The sequence below is a fragment of the Abramis brama genome (assembly GCF_963993115.1).
Source record: "Abramis brama genome assembly, chromosome: 9".
Taxonomy (NCBI): domain Eukaryota; kingdom Metazoa; phylum Chordata; class Actinopteri; order Cypriniformes; family Leuciscidae; genus Abramis; species Abramis brama.
In genome coordinates this window covers 23,423,151-23,445,530 of record NC_139971.1, presented here as the reverse complement: position 1 = coordinate 23,445,530, position 22,380 = coordinate 23,423,151, and the positions used below count along the sequence as shown (strand labels likewise).

General features: G+C 37.4%; 1 protein-coding gene across 2 annotated transcripts in view; it reads left to right on the top strand.

The window, feature by feature from the left end:
• The window catches only part of unc13c (unc-13 homolog C (C. elegans)), a 262,698-nt gene that overhangs the window by 35,196 nt on the left and 205,122 nt on the right, over positions 1-22,380 (top strand). For both annotated transcript variants that reach the window (XM_084123554.1, XM_084123553.1), the window contains exons 7-9: positions 7,940-8,159; positions 10,905-11,132; positions 12,976-13,117. In XM_084123554.1, the coding sequence (XP_083979680.1) occupies positions 7,940-8,159; positions 10,905-11,132; positions 12,976-13,117 (590 nt within the window). The remainder of the gene's footprint in view (positions 1-7,939; positions 8,160-10,904; positions 11,133-12,975; positions 13,118-22,380) is intronic.

Here is a 22,380-nt window from a genome sequence, read left to right as displayed (position 1 = left end):
GGAAGTTGCTGTCACTCAAGGCAGCCTACATCCCCGGGGTCCAGAATATAGGAGCAGACACTCTGTCGAGACAGGGGCCGAGGCCCGGGGAATGGTGGCTCCACCTCCGAGGTGGTGGAGCTGATATGGAAATTATAAGTGGGTCTGTTTGCGTCTCGAGAGACGTCTCACTGTCCACTTTGGTTCTCCCTCACGCATCCAGCTCCTTTGGACTGGATGCTATGGTGCAGACGTGGCCGAGGCTACGTCTGTACGCTTTTCCCCCAGTTGCTCTGCTCCCAGGAGTTCTGGAGAGAGTTCGCAGGGACCGGGTTTGCCTGCTTCTTATAGCCCCGCGCTGGCCGGGCAGAGTATGGTTTCCCGATCTTGTGTCGCTCCTCGACGGGCCTCCTCTGGAGCTACCCGTCAGGAGGGACCTTCTGTCCCAGGCGGAGGGCTCGATATTTCACCCCCGCCCAGAACTGTGGAACCTGTGGGCTTGGCCTCTGAGGGGGCCCAGCTCATAGAGTCAGGTCTCTCAACTGAGGTTGTTGAGACCATTCTACAGTCCAGAGCTCCCTCCACGAGGAAACTTTATGCCCTGAACTGGAGAGTATTCACCTCTTTGTGTAGTGACCGTCGGTTGGATCCAGTCAACTGCCCAATTGGTACAGTTCTGGAGTTCCTGCAGGACCGGTTCACTGCAGGTCTGACCCCGTCCACTTTAAAGGTTTATGTGGCGGCCGTAGGTGCTTACCACAGTCCTTTGGGTGGAATGTCTGTGGGGAAAGACCCCTTTGGTATCTCGTTTCCCTCGTGGCACTTGGAGGTCCTCCTCCCTTTCGAAATCGGACCAGGAGGCTAATAATTTGCTTTGCCCTGTTCGGGCGTTAGACGCGTATGTCCACAGAGCTGCCCTGTGGCGTAAAAGTGACATTTGCTCCCCTAACAAGGGAGGTCCAGTGTCTAAGCAAAGGATGAGCAGTGGGTGGTTGAGACTATCTCACTTGCTTATGAGGCGGCTGGACAGCCTTCTCCTTTGGCTGTCCGGTCGCACTCTACGAGGAGTATGGCGGCCTCTAAGGCCCTTATATCAGGAGTTTCGTTACAGGACGTTTGTGATGCGGCAGGCTGGTCCTCACCGCACACTTTCGTCAGGTTCTACTCTCTGGATCTAGACTCTGCTCCAGGGTCTCATGTTTTGTCTTCCTAGTGCTGCTCACCAGATTTCACACAGGACAGACATTTGTAGCTATGGAGGCGTTGGTATAGACGTTCCCATAGCGTCAAACTCGACGCAACGCGAGTTCCCTTGAAAGGGAACGCCTCGGTTACGACTGTAACCTCGGTTCCCTGAAGAGGGAACGAGCGTTGCGTCACCTTGCCATATCTCCTTCATGCCTGTCAACACGACTTCAGACTTTACGAAGCTTTCGTTTTCTGTTTCGGGCCGGCTTTTATAGCTTCATGGTACGTGACGTCACCCGCCTCTGACGTTCCGCCACACCATTGGACTGATTTTACATGTGCTTCAAGACGTCATCACGCAAAGCGTTCCCATAGCGTCAAACTCGACGCAACGCTCGTTCCCTCTTCAGGGAACCGAGGTTACAGTCGTAACCGAGGCGTTTTGCTACTTTGGAAGCATTTTCTTGCAAGCATTTTTTTTTCTTTTTGTGGCTTGGTTTCAATAAATGGTCCTCTGGAGGAAGTTACAAACTCTTATTTCAAAAGTGATTTCTCATTATATGAAGCCTAAAAATAACTAACTCTTCTTGATAGTGTGATAACCTGTGTAATTCCTTATGTTTAGCTGACATATACACTACTTTTCAAAAGCTTGGGGTTGGTAAGATTTTTTCATGTCTTTGAAAGCTTATGGTCACCAAGTCTGCATTTATTTGATCAGAAATACAGTAAAAAATTTTTAAATATTGTAAAATATGATTACAATTTAAGATAACTGTTTTCTATTTGAATATATCTTAAAATGTAATTTATTCCTGTGATGCAAAGTTGAATTTTCAGCATCATTACTCTAGTCTTCGGTGTCACATCATCCTTCAGAAATCATTCTAATATGCTGATTTGCTGCTCAAGAAGCATTTCTTATTATTACTAATGTTGAAAACAGTTGTGCTGCTTCATATTTCTGTGGAACCCGTAATACATTTTTCTCAGGATTCTTTGATGAATAGAACGTTCAAAGGAAACAGCATTTATTCAAAACAGAAATCTTCTGTTGCATTACAAACGTCTTTACTGTCACTTTTGATCAAATGAATGCATCCTTGCTGAATAAAAGTGTTAATTTCTTTCCAAAAAAACCCAAAAAAACAACAACAACAAAAAACTTGCTGACCTCAATGAAACCTTCAAACCTTACTGTCTCCAGACACAGTGATCATGTGAAATCACAGCATTTCCAGCACCAGCTGTGGCCTCCAGCACAGAAACAGATCCGAACCAAAGACGTCACCACAGTGGGTCTGGAAGCTGAGAGCTCCGGGTGTTTAGGACTCTTCCAAATGTTTAATTGGCTGATGCTTCTTAAAGGACAAGCAGAGAATAAGAAAATGTTGTCATTATTTATCCACATTCAAGTCATTCCAAAAAAAAAATAAAAATAAAGGTTCTTTATTGGCATTGACCATTCCATGAAGAACATCTATGGACACTTTCCATTCCACAAAAGGTTCTTTATAGTGGAAAAGATTATTCAGATTATTAAAATGTTCTTTAAACTAAAAAAAATAGGTTATTGTTGGTTCTTTAGGGAAACAGAAATAGATCTTCTATTGCATTGTTGTGAAACCCACCCCCCTTATGGAACCTTTTTTTTTTTTTTTTTTTTTTTTTTTTTTAATGTGTATGCTGTTAGTATTTTAATTTTCTGTTTAAGATGCTGTGAGGGTTGTGGGTCAGCGGCTGTGTGTTTGACAGATGGTTTAATTCCTCCGTCCCTCATTTCTACTGGAGTTTGTGACAGTGCTGACCACTTTGTTCAGCATGAGCGATTACTCCATGAATACTCCCTCTCTCTCTGGCTGATAGCCCAGTGTGTAATTCTGAGGGTAACTCATCTAGTTGCTCTGGAGTTGCTAGATTAAATTGGAAATTCCTTTTCCGTTTTTGCCAGCTGTTAATCCTCCTCGATTGCATAACGTTACCGCCGCTGGCCTGAAATCAGCCGTCAGTCAAGCAGGAGTCGAGCACGTGGCGGCCAGCAGCGATCAGATTTTCATTTTTAACTGAATAAATGTAATTGTTTTCAAAATGAACAGATTTATGCTGATTTTAAGCAACTGAAATAAATGCATTTAAAAAATGATTATTCAAATCAAATAAAATAGATCCAAAATAGTTAAACTATTCCGTTTTTTTTATTTTTTTTATTGCATACAAAAACAGTTTCTCATTTTTATGGATGACTGACAAATATACATCAAATGTAAAATGTATAAATACATAATGTATATAATACATAAAATGTATTAGTTTATGTTAAAACTGTGTAATCCAAATGGATGAAATTCAAAGAATTTTTTTAATCTTATTCCTAAAAAAAACAACCAGCATTATTCTAAATGTTTGAGACCTAGTGGAAAATAGTCATGAAAAAATAAATGAAGGTGCATTAAACCTTGACTAACATCATAAGTGCATAACATGGGAAAAAAATGCATTGACCAAATGTATAATGTGACCCCTTTAAGTGTTTTATATAACTAGGACAACTGCGATTAATCATTCGGTGCAGTTTCAATTGTGCATTCAGTTCTTTTTTCACTTCACATTAGATGCTGTTTCTGTTTTGTGTCTAAATTTCCCCTCAGAGATTGGTGAATGAAGTTTCTCCCTTTATCTGTTTTAGGTTCACTTTGCTAATTAGCCTGAATTTTCACTCTGCAGCACATTTACTTTTATACTGTCTTTTTTTTCTACGTTTACACCATTTGGACATGGCTGAAGTTCTCAGCAGCTCTTAACGTAATGACTGGGTGGAGAGCAGAGAACACACATCAGCAAAAGTGCACTATAGGGAAACAAGAAAACATCAGTTTAGAGCGCTGTGCATCACCAGCTCACCTCTCCTTCATTCCCGCTCTCTCTTTGTCTTATCCAGCTGTAAAAGGACACACATTGATTCTGCTCTTTCAAAAGGATTCCTATGATACTCTCCACCACTTTTGCCCGTAAATGCAAACTATTGACAAAATAGTTAAATCACATGAAATCTGTCAAGAACATGACCTCCAAATCTAAAGAAAGATAGATGGATTTTTTTCCTTACAAAAATGAAGCTTTTTTTATGGACCATTCCTATTTTTTTTTATTTTTTTTTGCATTGTGATGTTGTTTATTAATAGTTTTCATTTCATTTGAGATTTTTTTTGATATTTTAATATTATTATTTGTACTATTTTTTTTTTTTTTTTTTTAAACATCTGTATAGTTTTTATTAACTTTTATTTCCGTGGTCCACATGAACTGGAAGTTGTGACTGACTTTACTTCAGTATTGACATATTTTCTGAGTGAAACTGAATACTGAATGAGAAAAATACATGGCTTGGCTTGTTTTTTTCCCACTGGGAATTGATTGGATCTAGAAAAGTAGGCGTTCCATTCAGCTTGCTGTCAAAAGCTTGCAGCAAGCGGACAATTGGAGGGGATGTTCTACCCAAGTTGGTAAACTGATGTCATCAGAGAATGAAGGCAATTCCAGAGGGGAAGTGTTTTTTTTTAGATTTTGATTAAAAATTATGAAGACAAAATAGAGAAAGAAAGTTTCATGGATGAATTGTTTACCACAAGACTAGTAATGCGCTAGTGGTGACTGGTGCACTAACAAAGTAAATATAGGGTCGATTTTGATCTCTTGGTGAAGATAACTAATAATTTTAATTATAACGAAAATGTTTTTTATGGTTTTAGTTGTTATTAACTATAACAACCTGGGTTTTCTTAACAAGAACATTTTCTTCCAATATTTTTATTAATAATGTGAAAAAATTATATTGTTTATCTCTAAATGCTAGTAATTGTAATGTATCTTTGTATTTATGCAAGATATTAAATAAATATAATTGTGTGTTGTATTCAACAACTCTTAATTTTGGGGGGAAATATGACATGTTCTTGACAGGTTTTAAGAGACCTTTTTAGTCTGAACAGGGACAGATTGAAAACACTATGGGCTTGATATGTGCTCTATAATTACGGAAATTAATATCAGCATGACATCTTTAAAAAAAAAATGATATTATGATTTTTCTGAACACCAGCTGACTGAGGCGTCTGTACTTTTTGGAGTGTTTTGTAAGAGGAGTGGAGATCTTGAACTACAGATCATGTAGATGAATCTTCTCTTAGTCCTTGACTAATATTTTATGACATTATGCATTTAAAAATTAGATCTTTCCTTGGGCTGGGTGATATATTGAATATTTACAGTATATTTACAGTGATATTGCTGGTGATAGGGATTGATGAAACTTGATGCACCCAATACAGTCCCAATCCTGAATACAATACAGTAATACGGGACCCCAATACAGTCCCTAACTTTGGAATGTGCCAACAAAGACACTTGGGTAACACTTTACTTGAAGGGGTGTGCATAAGACTGACATGACACCGTCATAATCATGACATGACACATGTCATGAATATGAAGGAGGTTTTATGCATGTTTATGACAAATGTCATTAAGTGTCATTCGCTCAATTATGACATTTTTAATGCAAATATGACATTGTGTGAGATGTCTTTGTTATGGCAACTTGACTTTACTAAGACAACACAACCTGTCATAAATATTAATTATCAAACTTAAAGGTCCCGTTCTTCGTGATCCCATGTTTCAAACTTTAGTTAGTGTGAAATGTTGTTGTTAGAGTATAAATAATATCTGTAAAATTATAAAGCTCAAAGTTCAATGCCAAGCGAGATATTTTATTTAACAGAAGTCGCCTACATTGAACGGCCCGTTTGGACTACATCCCTCTACTTCCTTCTTTAATGACATCAGTAGAACAGTTTTTTGACTAACCTCCGCCCACAGGAATGCTCCCTCAACTCTACCGAAATTCGTTTATGTACTTGCGCACTTCTTATACTCAGCTCTTACGGTGATTTTCTGAAGTAAAACTGACGCTTCATCTTTTGTGTGATGTACAATAAACTTTAAACTCATCAGTATATGTTTGATAATCATTCGGACCTGGTCCGAAACAGCAGACTTGTAGGCTATTAATAAATAATGGATACATACAAGCAGATGGCAAATACGTTATAATAACCGTAATTAAACTACTAAACTATACCTGTTTAATCTCTAATACAGCACTCTGACTCTGTAGGCATTATTGTCTGAGAGTTTCTGATATTATCATCATTCCGTGAGATGAAATTGTCCTGAGAGACTGAGCGTGAGCTCATGAAGCTCCGCCCCCTGGGTCGTCCAGCAGCAGCTTATTTGCATTTAAAGGGCACACACTAAAACAGCGCGTTTTTCTGAGCCCCAAAAAATGACAATTTAAACATGCTGTAAAAAATGATCTGTTGGGTATTTTGAGCTGAAACTTCACATACACACTCTGGGGACATCAGACACTTATTTTACATCTTGTGAAAAGGGGCATAATAGGGGACCTTTAAGAAACCACTTAGCTTTATGGGTTAACATTTCATTAAACGGTCATGTGGTTGGTTTTGACATTGGCTGTCATGAAGCCATTATAACATTTTAATGACAAATTAAATTTGTACCACTGTAGTTGAGGTCAAGAAAAACATTCATGACACAGTTATAATGGCCTCATGACAGCCAATGTCAAAACCAACCACCTGACAGTTTAATGAAATGTTAACCCATAAAGCTAAGTGGTTTCTTAAGTTTGATAGTTAATCTGCTATGTCATTGTTTATGACAATTTATGTTGTCTTGGTAATGTCAAGTTGTCATGACAAAGACACTGACAGGTTATGATGTATTGTTTTATGTCAAGTTGTCATAACAAAGACATCTCAAACAATGTCATATTTGCATTAAAAATGTCATAATTAAGCGAATGACACTTAATGACAGTTGTCATAAACATGCATAAGACCTCCTTCATATTTATGACATCTGCCATGTCATGATTATGAAGGTGTCATGTCAGTCTTATGCACACCCCTTCAAGTAAAGTGTTACCGACACTTGAAGGCAAGCCTTAGCCAAAAAAAGCTTAACACCTGCTAATGCTGCGGTACGCAGGGAAGGAGACAAGAGGCCTTTTTTAATGGATATCAATGGAGGAGAGGCTTTATTACGCTGAAATAAAAAAAAAGATTTTGTGAGGAAATAGCTTATTATTTAAAGAATCGACAGCCCATCGGCTAATCTTCAACATGTTTGCACTTAAACATTAATATTGGATTTATGTATTTTTAGAGTTTACACTGAATAAAATGCTGTTTTATAAGAGAAGTCACAGACAATTGCACAATTGACAGGTATGATTCAGTTTATGGCACTTCTCATTCATTTCTATAGTATCCACAAACAGTGATTGACTGTCACACAACTCTGAATGAAATTCAATGACGTCAAGGCTGTAATGTGATTGGTTATCAAGGCACATGTGATCCAAGTTAGCCATTAAGCTTTTTCCAATGGTAGAGCCACGGACCCTTGCATCTCCCAATAATAAGACCGTCTCTGGCACCAAAATGCAAAACTTCTTTGCATGAGCTTGCTTTTCCAGTATCCAATATTCGCATGTAGAGTAACCGGCCCTTTACTCAGCAATCTATTGAACACAGGTTATCCTGGAAGCTGCAATAATAAACTGTAGATTTCCAGACTATTTTTTAAACCATGTTTGTTCACAGCAATAATGTGCATATAGAGTCCTGTGAAAAATTGTGTATCTTTGTTACCTTTTGCTGTAAACTTTCTCTCTTTTTCTCAGAAACTGCATGTGCTCAGAAAGACTCTCCAAGCGTTGATCTATCCCATCTCCTCTACGACACCCCATAATTTCGAGGTGTGGACGGCCACTGCACCCACCTACTGTCACGAGTGTGAAGGTCTGCTCTGGGGCATCGCCCGGCAGGGCATGCGCTGCAGCGAATGCGGGGTGAAATGCCACGAGAAATGCCAGGACCTCCTGAACGCAGACTGTCTCCAACGTGAGTCCATAATTCAAAATACAGCCCACTTCAGAAAGGCAATGACACATTCTATGGGCCCCCTAAAGGGACATGGTGATGGGAAAAAAATATGAGATGGGAGGGAGAAGTATTTCAATGCTTTTGCGTTCTCTCGCAATTATATAGTTGGGTAACTATATTGTATATAATATAATATAATATAATTTCCAGGCATCAGGGAGCCGCTATCAATATGCGGGGTATTGAAATTGCTTTTGAACACGCACTCACTTTTTACTTTCACTTTCCAAATCGCGATCACACATACTCTGTGTATAGGCAGCGGTGGTACTGATCGCACATTTTACAAGATAAAATAGTTGTTAACGACGCCTAGGATGACCTGTCGATTCTATCAAGGAACAAATCAACGTTAAAAACTACAAAAGACTAAAAACATGGCATATAATACAAGACGTGTGAAACAACATCTGGAAGTGAAACAAAAGTCATAACACAGATACGGTGTATTGTGTAACCATAATACCAATAATAACCAGGAAAAAACAGCAAAGCCTTTATGCATATGGCGGTACTTTTAATTATAAACAAACCCGAAGTACTTTTATTTTGAAATGTTTATGATTTACTTTAGCCAGCTACTCCATCAAAAAGATGGAGATAAAAATATGCCGTCTTGCAACCATCTACAACACATTAAAATATAAACACCATAAAGTGAACATTGCCATAATTCATTAACAGTAGATCTGTTTTTCCATCGCCAAATTTAATACTTCTTAAAATGATAAATAAATATGTTTAGATATTTAGGATTTTTTATGACCTTCAATTTCCTAAAACTGACGACCCCGCTGGGTCTATTTTATTCACTGCATATGACAAAAGATGTTAAGTCTTTCTGGAAAATGTATCCAAATTAAGTGATTTTAAGCTTTAAACAAGAAAAAAAATTGCCAATGTTGTCAGAAAAATGTACTTAATTCAAAGGGAAAACAAGTCAAATTTTTATTACCGCATTGACAGATATGTTTTTCTTTAACTTAATTCTGATACTTTTTTCAGAAACAAGACTCAACATCTTTCGTCATTTTGTTTCTCATGGAACATTCTCTTGTTTTGAGAATGTTTAGATATTTGTACTGGAAAACAAGAGACACTTTTCCCTCGCACACATGCTACTAAATACATTTTACAGTTCGCACACATCTTTCTTAGAGAAAGATGATTTCACTCACATTTGCATATATATATATGATATATATAATTCATATTTAGACAATGCAAAGTTTGTTTAATCACCATTTAAACCACTAAAGTGTTTGCTAAGTCAAAAATCACTATTACTTTTGCAATAAAATGGGTGTAATAGATATAAATGCTTAAAACACTCTATAGAGACACTTTTTTAAAGTTTTTAAAGTTTTTAAAAAAAAATTCTTCTGAAAATGTTAAAGCTATTACACTGCATGAGCAATGTTTGCCATTGTGTAACGCCATTGTCTGTCTGTCACATAGCGTGGCAGCTCTCATCTCTGACATTTTGCGTTTGGCAACTGTTCATTTTATTGTTCGACACTAACAGAATAACCATCTACACTAGTATAAGCTCTCCAATGAGTGGTAAAGTGCGTGAGATATATGTAGTTTCCTAGTAAACCTCACAGACGTGGCTGTCTGCCAGAGACGCAAATGGGCCTGTACAGAAAGAGATTTATTAAACGAGCCATCAAACTCATCATATTTAGAATGTGTGTGTTTGAATGTGAGTGTATATGAGCGTTTGGTTTGACTAGTGCATCACTTCTCTCTGCATGGTTCATGAAAAGGCGAGACACCAGTAAACCGTCTCTCTCAGAGACACACAGTTTTATTTCCCACATCCAACACCTCTTGAACACTCTTAAAAAGCATTTGCAAGGTATTTATGATGCATCTGAATGAATGATTCATTTTAATACAGTGCAGAGAGATACATTTTTCAAGCGGCAGTGAATCATCTATAATCATCTGTTTCGGGGCTGCACACTAGGGATGTGCAATACTATATTCACTTCAGAATCTTTTAGTCTAAATGGCTAGTAGGTCTTAAAGATGCTATATATGCATGCACACTTTTTATATGCATGTTGACATGGTAGTAAATTTGCATACTATACTATGCACTTGAAGTCTGTACTTTACTGATGATGGGAAAGCACATGTTGAGTAAGATAGTACGCCAGTATTGAGACAAACTACATCACCATAAAATCTTCATTATGAAAATTCCTTCCATTTCTATGGAGTTGGAGTGTCCATCATTCACAAAGCACTTTATGTTAAATTATTCAGGATTTGATTATATGCATAATTGCATACTGATTATATACATGCATAATTCCATTCCTTAGATTCACACATTTATAAACTTCTAGTAAACTTTTAGTAAACTTCTCACATCCCTTGCCAGTTTTATACAGCTGAAAATGGCAATCATTATCATACATTTTTCCAAATTCTTTTTTTTTTTTTTTTTTTTTTTTTTTTTTGAGAAATATTGACTCATAAAGCATGCACAGATGCATGCAAACTTTCAAAATCCAGCAGAAATAATACATCATCTAGGCACCTTTAACATGCTATTTTTAATGTACTATAATTTAGGATGTATTTCACTTTATCTTATATACTGTTTAGGCCGGACAGTATAGAAATTGGAATTGCTGCTCATATCATAAGAGATTATGTAAGATCACATTTAAATCTCATCGTCCTCTATAGGTGCAGTAGAGAAGAGCTCAAAACATGGAGCCGAGGACAAAACCCAAAACATCATCATGGCCATGAAGGAACGGATGAAAATCAGGGAGAAGAACCGACCCGAGGTGTTCGAGTTGATTCAGGAGATGTTTCTGCTCACGAAGGAAGACTTCATCACCCAGTTGAAGACAGCCAAACAGGCCGTGCTGGAGGGGACGTCCAAGTGGTCTGCCAAAATCACCATCACGGGTAAGCAATGAGCAAATCTTACATAACCTAACAAGAACGTGGTCATATTTCATGCAAAAAATGAGAATTTGCTTAAGTGCCATGATAAAGTCAAAGTGCATGCAAATGTTAGTGGTCCAAAAGTAGGCTTCACTGTCATATAAAATAGATTTTAAAAAATGCATGTACAAGTGGCAAATAGATTGACTGATTCAAAATGTGATTTAGAATTGAATTGCTGTTGGTTTATAATATCTTAATTATGTATTGTAATAATGTTCAAATAATGACAAATTTCATTGCAAATGTAAGAAATAAAATAGCAAGAATGAACATACTGTTTTTAATTATTATTATTATAAAATCACTATATTATATAATTACGTTTAATTAATTTTCTATAAAAAATGTATACAAAATATGTCAAATAAACAAATTTTTTAAATGATTATTTTTTGCAGTTAAATTTGGCCTGTGCATGTTCTTGACAAGTTTAATTTCAATTTATATAGAAGTATTATTATAAAGTTTTACAGTTATAAATAAATAAAAAATGAAAATAAAAAAGTTTTGGCTGAGCATGTTCAAGACAAGTTTCATGAGATTCACCCTTAAAGTATTTTTGTGCATCTCAGCGTCTGTGGCTGGATCAGACCCTACAGGGAGGAAATGCTGCTCAGTTTAGTTTGGGAAATGTGCTGAGAGTTTTGCTTGTTTTCTGACAGCTTAAACCACCAGACGACAACAACCATCTGCTGTGGACAGAAACATAGACAGTCGCTATCCGTCTCTCTGAGTCATAAAGAACAGTTTCTGTCCGTCTGCATGACGTATATCCTCACGTTGCTATGTTTCGGTCATATCTTCCAGAAGCCACTGTATTAGTTCAGCCGGTGCCAGGTGAAGTTTGCTCCTATATGTGTCTGTATCAGTGTTGCTCCTTCACCTCACTTTGAGGGTCAACAGAGGCTGTGAATTATTGCCAAGCTTGCAACACTGCCAGAGTGTCTGTCAATAGAACAAAGAGAGAAAAACAGCTCTCTGCTTTAATTTATCCTGGCGTACGGTCGAAACTCCCATTTTAGAAAGTATTCAGGCAATGATTTATTTATCATGAGTTCAACACTAGCCTCTGTGCATTCTGATTTAGTTTAACTGCAACATACACTGATCTATCCATCCATCCATCCATCCTGTTCAGTGAGAGAGTGTTGTGCCATGACCCCAAAACCAATATGACCGTCACTGTCAGACACGCTAACATGACATCAATGTGTGAACACACCTCTGGAAACACCAACATGCCATCACTCTTTCATTCTAGCTAAACTATTCGGACTATATTACCCTCTTCAACCAGCCCGGTGACATTGCACCAATGTCTGTCTGTCTCCAAGCCCAAGGATATATGTTCCCTGAATAATTTAGCACCCTGCTCATTCATAATTAATGTGGCAAGAGCTTCCTGTGAACTACTATTGGCTCTGTGACGAATGGTATCCCCATTGACTGATTTTAGTGCCACAGTCAGGCTACACACTGTTTTTATGTTGCATTATTGCAGTTATTAGTTAGGGTGCCATATGTATACGCACATTCAGATAGGACATGAGTGATGTTCAAGGATGGATTGTGGTCCTACGAAGCGTGTGGCACCAGCGTAACTTAAAATCTTTAAACCTTTGTCTTCATATCTCAAAATTATGACTAAAAATCACAGATTTATATATAAAAAACAAAACAAAAACCTGACAATAGAAATTCTTCAGACAATATAATTTTATCTCCAATGCAAATGTTATTGCTTTCTTTTAGAATACACAATTTGCAAAACATTGTCTTTTTTTCTGTCTCCCTTCTCTAGTTTTATGTGCTCAAGGCTTGCAAGCCAAAGACAAGACGGGCTCCAGCGACCCCTACGTCACAGTACAAGTGGGAAAGACCAAACGCAGGACCAAAACTGTTTTCGGCAATCTCAACCCCATCTGGGACGAGAAGTTTTTCTTGTGAGTCTCACATAAAACAGATGTGTTTTCTGTTTATCTTCCTTCTGTCTTATAAACAAGACTAGCTAACATTGTGCTGATGCTCTAGATCAGTGGTTTTGTTCAGCAAAAACTTTTAGCGTTTATCGTGACCATTTTTATGTTGGTATTACGTGACATAAATTTGCACTAGAATACAGAGAATTTAGATGCATGATTATATATGGTTTGTTGCCGTTTTATATTGGCATTCAACATTGTTTTTTCCCTTGCCTTTCACGACCCATCAGAACAGACCTGAGGCACATTTTTAGGGCGTGACCCATCAGTTCATATCCACTGCTCTAGAATATCAGGCTCTCTGCATGAGCTGCTAGAGATGAAAATGGTTATTCTTATGCAATGAACTTTTTAATATTAGGTTGAACTCAAAGGGCAGAGACATAGTTTCCATTTCACAACATTTCTGCCACTCAATCACAAACAAAATTTGAAATGGCATATGAATTATTCAAAGTAGCCTTTCATTAATTTGACATTTTCTGTAGAGCCCTTCCATTACGAGTCTGTATCTCTGCCTTTTTTGCTGATACTCAAAGGAGCTTTTTAGTTTGTTTGAAAAGGGTCATAAATGAGGAGTAATGGAAATCATTTGTATTCCCGTTGGCTTTGTCATTCTCTCATGGGACCATTTCTTTTCATATTCCTGATGGTGTATCCTTGAGGCTTCTGCAATCATGGGTGTCACATTATAGTGAAGACTGCCCTGCTCCATTCATAAACCTTTGTTAGGATTTGATGTTTCTGATGATGCACAAAGCCTATAAATCAGAACCCTAATATCTACAGCAGCACCTTGACTGTGGAAATGTTGTAGAATCCGGACAGAGACCATATATCTTGTGCCATTTGTGTATTTATGGTTGTTCCTGATTATTAGTTGCTTTTTTCATTAAGGTTTTGCTGAGGTCATCTTTATGAGATCAATGCACTTGTTCATCACACTGCTGTATTTTGCAAGCTGTGGTGTGTTCAGAGTGAGTGGTGTGACCAACATTGATCATTCATCATTCAGAATTGAACTGAGAATGCCTTTTAGATTTCAGTTCAATACTTGAATTGAGGTAGCAAACAGGATGCAAAATTTATAATAAATTCATAACAATACATTTTTAACTAGAAAAGCAAAACACTTGAAATTTGACTTGCGGACAGACATAATTATGGAAGGATGGATGGATGGATGGACAGAAATGTGGACGTATCTGTTGTTGTCCCACCGGATGTGAGACTCAGAACTTGAATGTATCTGTTGCAGTCTCACTTTTGCAGGCCAGAGACTTAGAACTTGTATCTTTTGCTGCCTGGCCTGTAACAGGCCGCAGGCTCAGTACATGGTTGATATGTTACAGTCTCACCCTTGCAGGCCACAGGCTCAGAATGTGGTTGTAGTTGATGTCCCACTGGATGGGAGACTCAGAACTTGAATGTATCTGTTGTTGTCTCACTTTTGCAGGACTGAGTCCCAGAACAAAGAGTGTCTGTTGAAAGCGTAAGCGTACCTTTATCCCTTTCTGATGAGGAGGAGATTGCAATTTGGCACTTTTCCATTCCAGTGCTGTGATTGGCTGCTGGCATCAGTTCTTTCCCCTGTGGAACTCAGTTGTTTAAAGCACACAGTTAGAAGTCTTTAAAGTGTCTTTAAAGTTTTACCGATACATTTCTCACTTTCCAAACCACCACCAGAATACCTTTGGCAATATTCTAAACAAATAGAGTCCAAGAAGCTGGAAGAAGATTGAACTGTAATGCATTAATTATTTTGTACATTTACAGCTGAATTTGTGTAAGATGTTGCACTACAAATAGCTGTCACTGAGAAAACGTATGAAAAATTATGAATTTTTTTAAAGTTTCCAAACTTGGTTATGAATAGATTTGGATGGATCACTACAGCTGCATCCGGAGGTCCTGATGAATTTTATGGCGGTCAGAGGCCAAAACTTTAGGAATTAGTCTCTAGATAGGTGAAGGGCAGAAACTGCAAGTGGACCAATGAGAAGTCCTCTCCGTCCCGGGATTGGTTCCAGAGGTGGTCGTCTTGCCCTCTAAGAGCTGTCTGGCTGTTGTCATAGCATCTTTATATGACGGCATTGGACAGTTTGTTTGTGTTATTCCACCAAGACCCAATCAGAATGTAGCAAACCTATAGATAGATAGATAAATATTATACAATAATTAATAATATTCTGTATATTGCTGCTCCGCATCCTGCCCTGTACTTTTTGTATTACCCCATGTTACTTTATCTACTGTTAAACTGCCCAGCCCTTTTTCATACCATATAGTGAGCAAACAGCACAAATGCGGTGAACCAAGTGAAACCAAGTAACTCAGATTTTCAGCCTGTATTACATACGAGAGAACACTGCTGATGCCTTGAATATTAAACTGCTGAATCCTGTCGGCAGATATCACAGCTGGAGCGATCTGCTTCTCCTTGCTGTTGTATTGAACTTTAGCTTGAATGTGTGGATGTGTTGTTGCCGTAAGGGAGGATTGCTAGATTACTAAAGACAGTGATTAGAGTTGTAGCTTGTATATCTTATGTATACTTGTCTTATAAGTGACCCCTAATCCTTATCGCCCACTTTAATTTTCCATTTCAATCCGAGCTTGAGATCTTAATCCTGAGAGAATCATCAGCCTCCGCCTATGTAACAGTGTTCATTTTGGCAGCCATTTTTGATTTAGTCTCTTCATCTTTAGACGAAAATGCTTATTGGTCTTAGTCACATTTTAGTAATTTTGTCTTTCATAGTTTTAGTCTAGTTTTAGTTGACGAAGTCATTGCATTTTTTTGTCATCTTTTAGTCATTACTTTTAGTCAAACTGCAGTTGTCAACATTAATTTTGGTAGATATTTTATGTGTACTCTTTATAATTATAATTTTTCTCTCTAGGCCAATTCAATTAAGCTTATGAGAAATTTGAATCAAGGTAACAGTCTGTATTGACATTGCACTCTTTAGCAGTAGCACTTGTGCAATTCTCTATCCCTTTTCCTTAGTTCAGTGGTTCTCCAATAAAACAATGTTCAGTAAATATGCAATGATGGTAAAAACGAAGTGATACTTTTAAATATTAATTTAAAATCACTGGTAGGTGGCGGTAAGTCACTGTCTTTATGAGTGAGTCATCGAGTCATTAGGGATGGCCCGATACCGATACTGGCATCGGGGATCGGGCCGATACTGTCCTCATACTCGTACTCGTACTCGTAAAAATTCGCCGATACCACGCACCGATACCACGTACATTTTCGAGCACATCCCTTTAAACAGACATCAGTGGAAAGTTTGTTCAGTCGGATGTCAATGGCAAAGAAAATAAAACGAGGCATGTAGCTTATTATTAATGTTAACTGACAAGAGAGAGAGAGAGAGCGAGCGAGCGCACTTCTGTTGAATGCTCTTGATTGCTGATCGTTCACTCAGCACATGTTATTTGGATGAAAACTAAATCGTATATGTAAGTAAAGTAAAACATGAACTGTTACCTGATTTAAGTATAACGAGTGGTTCCCTACATTATTACAGGACATGTGCAGGTCAAGAAGTTCCATGAACACAAACATCCAAAGCGTGCGCCCCGCAAACCAGCGTCTCAGCGCGCGAATACTGAATTAAATTGTCTTTCACGTCTTGCGCTTGTACGGACGAATTCACACAAAATTATGTAATAACGAGTATCCTATAGTAAACAAAGTCGCTTATATCTCAAATGAACGTAGCCATGTTCGCGGTCCGTGCGTTCGGTCTAAAAGGGGCAGCAGTCTAATAAACCTGCTGCTGTGTTTTAATGTTAATCAAACAAAGGACAAAGACATACTCACTGCTCTTGACTAAATAGGCTACCCTTTTCAACTTTACAAAAATATATATCTATGTATAATTTATACAGTAATGAATATGCTTTTTTTCACATTTGATTACTTTATTCAAATTTCTGTACCTGTTAGATCTACCTGAAAAACTCTAAAAACACTGTTTATTTCATTTGTAGCCTTTCTTTGTTCTATTGTATTTATTTGTCCTATTTGTAATTCGATTGTTTGTTCTTATTTTGTCACTGACTGCTTACTTGTTTTAAATTCACATTAATTAGGCTGGTAGTTTTTGTTGTAGTATCACAATTGGATTAAATAATTGATATTTCACTGGTTTTGACAAACATTTGAACCGCTGCCCGATCCTCAGCACTGAGCCCTGCTGAAGCAGCTCTAAATATGTGCTGTGGCTATTAAATGAAAGATAAAATATGATAGAGCAATAGAATGAACAGTGACAGTAACAGAAGCTCATACAATGCATTTTAGCAGGCTTAATTAAGCATGAAAATAACTGAAAGTAATATATATTTGATTAACAAATTAAGCCAACTAATATGATTTATATTCTTTTGGTTTATCTACCAATACATTTAAAAATTACAAATGCAGTGAAAATTCAGGGATCGGTTACGGTATCGGTATCGGCAAGTACCAAAAATGAAAGTATCGGTATCGGACTCCTTCTGCAAAAAGTGGTATCGGGACATCCCTACGAGTCATTCATTCATTCAGTAACAAAGCAAGTGCCTGCCTGTATTTATGAACGGATCATTGAATCTCACAATTCGTTCAACGCCACAGATTTGTTCACGAATCACCGCTGTGTTACAGTTCTGCTGTGGCTTTCGTTGCAAAATAGAGCAATAGGCTAAGCCTACTGACAATGCTGTTTTAAATGTATTACATCACTTAATGTTACCCTTTTGTTTGTTGAACTGTTGTATAAAACCAATGTCACATTTGAAATCGTGTGGATATTCAGGAAACATTGCATTCTTGCTCGTATAATATGATCAAAATTAAAAACACTGCTGGATATTAGCCTGAATTTTGATCGCCGATTTAGTCGCACAAACAGCGCAAGCGGCTCGTGACAGAACACAGACCGACTGAATGACACTTTAATTTAAGTAGAAAATCTCAAATGAAGATCGCTGAACTCCAGTTTACTTGTCTGTTTTCAGATCATCCGCGCTTCAACAGTGTAGAGAGCGGGTGCGCATGGTTGCCAGATACTAATCGGTCAATAGGAATCTGGCCTAGGATGCCATAAAGGCTAGAAATGGCCCTGCTGGCAATCGTAAGCATGAACGCTTGTAAAAAAAAGTAAATGTGTTGTCTCCTCCTTTATTCGACAAAAACAAGTGGTTTTGGTCAAGTTTTTATTTTTTTTAAACACACTTCAGTCTCATCTTTTTTCGTCAACGATATTGCATGTGTTGATATAGTCACAGTTATCGTTTAATGACGTAGTGTCGTCTCTCATCGTCTTTTAGTCATGGAAAAAAAGAACATTTTTCGTCATAAGCCCTATTCGGACGGGATTAACTTTCAAGGGTAGATGGAGTAATGTAATTTTATCACAGGACGTCTGTAATGAGTTAATGGCCAATTCGCACGGGATAAGATATCTCAGTAAAACTAGCAGAAGTGGGAGGGGTAACTCGTTGCTTCCTGATATCATGTTGCTTCCTGTACCAAACACATAACCTTATAAAACAGTTATGTTCGGTCGAACAATGTATTAATTAACTAAAGATTGGATTGTGTTGGTAATAGGCACTTACCTAATGCTAAAAGATGTTTTGTGCCTCTAACAAGTGCTTTCGATCTTCTTTCTGATCTGAATGGTATGTGAGTTTTGCCAAAGACTTGTCCCAGTGACAGAGTGCTAGAACGTAACTGAATGCTTTTTCAAGCGTCTCCATACTTGAAAAACCGCGGAAAACTACTTTTAAACAGGAAATGATGAAATATTTAAGTACATATTTACAGCGGGTCTATTCGCACGGGATTAGTATTACCTGAGGTAATTTTTCCAGACCTTTTTCCAGAAGTCGCCGTAATCTTTACTGACATTGTCCATAATGATTATTGAGATGGCACATTCGGACGGGACAAAAATCACAGAGAAGCTCTGGTAATAATTACTTTACCCCACCTCTCCATGTTAAACTAGTCCTGTCCCAATAGGGCTATAGTTTTAAAGGCCACACAGATCCCTCTCAAATGCTTGCATGTTTTTACACTGTGGCTATAGGCTATAGGGCATATTTCAAATCGTCTTCGTGAACAGAATTCTAGACTAGATTTTTTGCTTATATTTTAGGTGACAAAATATGTTCACAAACATAGTTGCAATGCCAGGGTGTTGCTATACAGTTATTGAGATATATGAGTGGCTTTAAATGTGCCTCTAGATGGTTGTTAGGGTGTTCTTGGTTGTTGCTAGGTTATTTTTTTTATAATTTTATATATTTATATATATATATATATATATATATATATATATATATATACATACATACATACATACATAATATTTAATATTGTGTATATACACGCAGGAACAAAGGAGTAAGCAGTGAGTGTTTTTCTTTTTATTGTCTATAATGTTGTTCAATTGAAATCAATTATCATTAGACAGTGGCAGGTTTGTTAGGCTGCGTTTACACTGCAATGTCTAATGCATGGATAAAATATTTTGACACATATTCAATGTTTTTATCCCCCAGCAGTTTATATTTATATTTACATATTATATTTCTTTTATTTTTTTACTTAATACTAAAGGGGCTGTGCTTTTGTCATCCCTAGTCATGCATTTGTTTAAATCACTGTTTAAAGGCTAATTATGAGCTGCAGTAATAGTGAGTCTTGTCTTAGTAAACACCAGTAGATATGTTGCTGATTCTGTGTGTTGTTGGGTGGGATCCATTAGGGGTGTTTCATGGTCATTTCACCCAAACCAATCTTATACTGTATGAAAATGTTAAAGGGTGTTGATGGCTGCTCTGAGAGTGATGTAAATCCCCTCTGAGTAATGCACGCTTTACTTCCTCCACTGATGTCATGCATTTAACCCTCTGGGGTCTGGGCTGTTTTTGGGGCCCTTGAGATGTTCTGACATGCCCTGACATTTGTGCTTTTTTCAGTTGCTTATAAACATATTAATGGCAAAGGTGTAAATTCACTCTATAAAGCACAAACAGGGCTACAATAATATGTGAGCCACGTGTATGTACATGTTTTCATTTTTGAGAGAATAATGTTTATGCATGGATATTGAAAAAACTAAAAACTAAAATTTCTAAAATAAGGCCACAAAACACATAGTAAATATGTGTCAATAAGACTTTTGACTAATGGATGTCCTCGCCTAGAATTTTTTCTTCAAAATTATGTGAAAATAGTCTTGCTTTATCGTTCACATAAAACCATACATTGATTTAAATTGATGTAAAACAGGTTTTGCTTGGAAAGCCAATATGCGAGGGGGGCGTGAACGAGGAGTGGTTTACACCTGAGAAATACAATGTCCCACCCACTCTGCATAATGATGAGCCATTCACTCAGGTGTGACACTGACTGAGCCACAATGCAAGGACAAAAGATATATTTAGAAGAAGACTTATATTGACCATTTAAGATTTTGCTTACATCTATATCTTGTAAATATGTTTTGCTATTTTATTAAAAAGGTTACAATTACAACAATAATTACAATTTCAACAATATTTCAAGTGTACTCTTTCTTTGTAAAAAAAAATGATTATAGGCCTACATTTTATCTATGTATTCATTAGTTTGAATTTAGTCAACATTGGAACAGCTAACATCTTAGTTGATGACTTATTTTTGACAAAAATAGTAATTTATATATAGAAATTGCTAAACAAAAGCTTATTTGACGTGGCAGTATACTCTACAGTAAAAACTGTACCCAAATCTAGTCAACAAGATGTTGTCTTTCATATTTCGCCTGACTGTGTAATGTTGTTTTCATGAAATATTAGGGCATATTGTTAATTTGCAGTTTAATACGTTGCTTATACAAATAGCCTACATTTTATTTCAACATATTTCAGTCGATTTTTACTCATCTCAGTATAGCAATACAGTTTGCTAAAACATCATTCATTCACACAGTTCAAGCACCTTATGTTGTGATTGCTAGCCTATATTTACTTTAAATCCAGGAAATTTGTTAATGAAAAAATTATTAAAATTAAGATACAATTGATACAAAACGAAATTCGTTTTAAAGAAAGGATTTGTACTTTCTGTTTTGAGGTCTCTGTGAAAGTTTGAAAGTCTTGTAGTGCTTTTTTTTAGAGCGCTCGCGTCCATAATGGAGAACTGTCACGTAATATTGTTTTTTGCCAGCTGTGGTAAACAGCGCGCATCTATGCCGTTCATTCATTCATAAACAGAAACCCGAGAAGGAAAAACTTACTAGTATTCCTCAGCTCGTATTCCTCATTATTCCTCACAGCGCTGCGAGACGTTGTAAACAAGTAATGTTCTGAATAAACTTGTGTTTTGGTTTTCTCGAGCTGATATGGGGGCGTTCACAGGATTACGCGGATTGCCTCAGCCATTTGCGTTTGAATAGCGTGCGCTCTCCGTGGGCGGAGTCACATTACATTTGAATTAGCTCTAATGAGGTCGACTGGAATCGCTCTCTTTTAATACAGATTTCACAAGATGAGAATATTTGTTTTTTATATAAATTACTTCATTTAAAAGAAGATAATTCAAGCTTCATGCCTGTGTGTCTGTATGCCTGTTTGACTGAGTATTCACTGAGTTATTGCTCATTTTCGGACGGGTTTCAGAATGGACTTTACTGGCAGAGAGACGGCAGAACTCGCTTAATGTGTATATTTATCTTTATTTGGCAAAAAGCACAACACTTTGTTTTTATTGTGAGTATACACAAAAATAATACACATTTAACAGAATCGATTGATGTATGAAACTTGTTTTGTAAAATCAAAGTCAAAAGAGTATTTGGGGTCTCAATTCAACTCATAAGGAAAAAAGCGAGCAGATCACGCCGGCGTGATCTCCGACCTCTGAGGGTTAAAGAGGAAGTTATGCACTGATTCTAAAGGCTACATGAACGGCCAGTGCGCGCGTGCTGTGACATGTCAAAATTTGACAGTCCCTGGGTGCTTGAAGAGATGGCCTCTAAGCATTATGGGGAGTTTATGTTGATGGTGGTATGAAAGCTTCTTAAGGAAACCTTTCTAAAGGTTTTGGTCTGCCAACCCCTCGTTCACCCTTCCCTGCCCCCACAGCTTTCTGCACCAATCGTTAAAAGTCCCATGGGAGCCAACCAAGAAGATGATGAGATGAAAGATGATCAGTGAAGCTGTTTAGAAAAAGA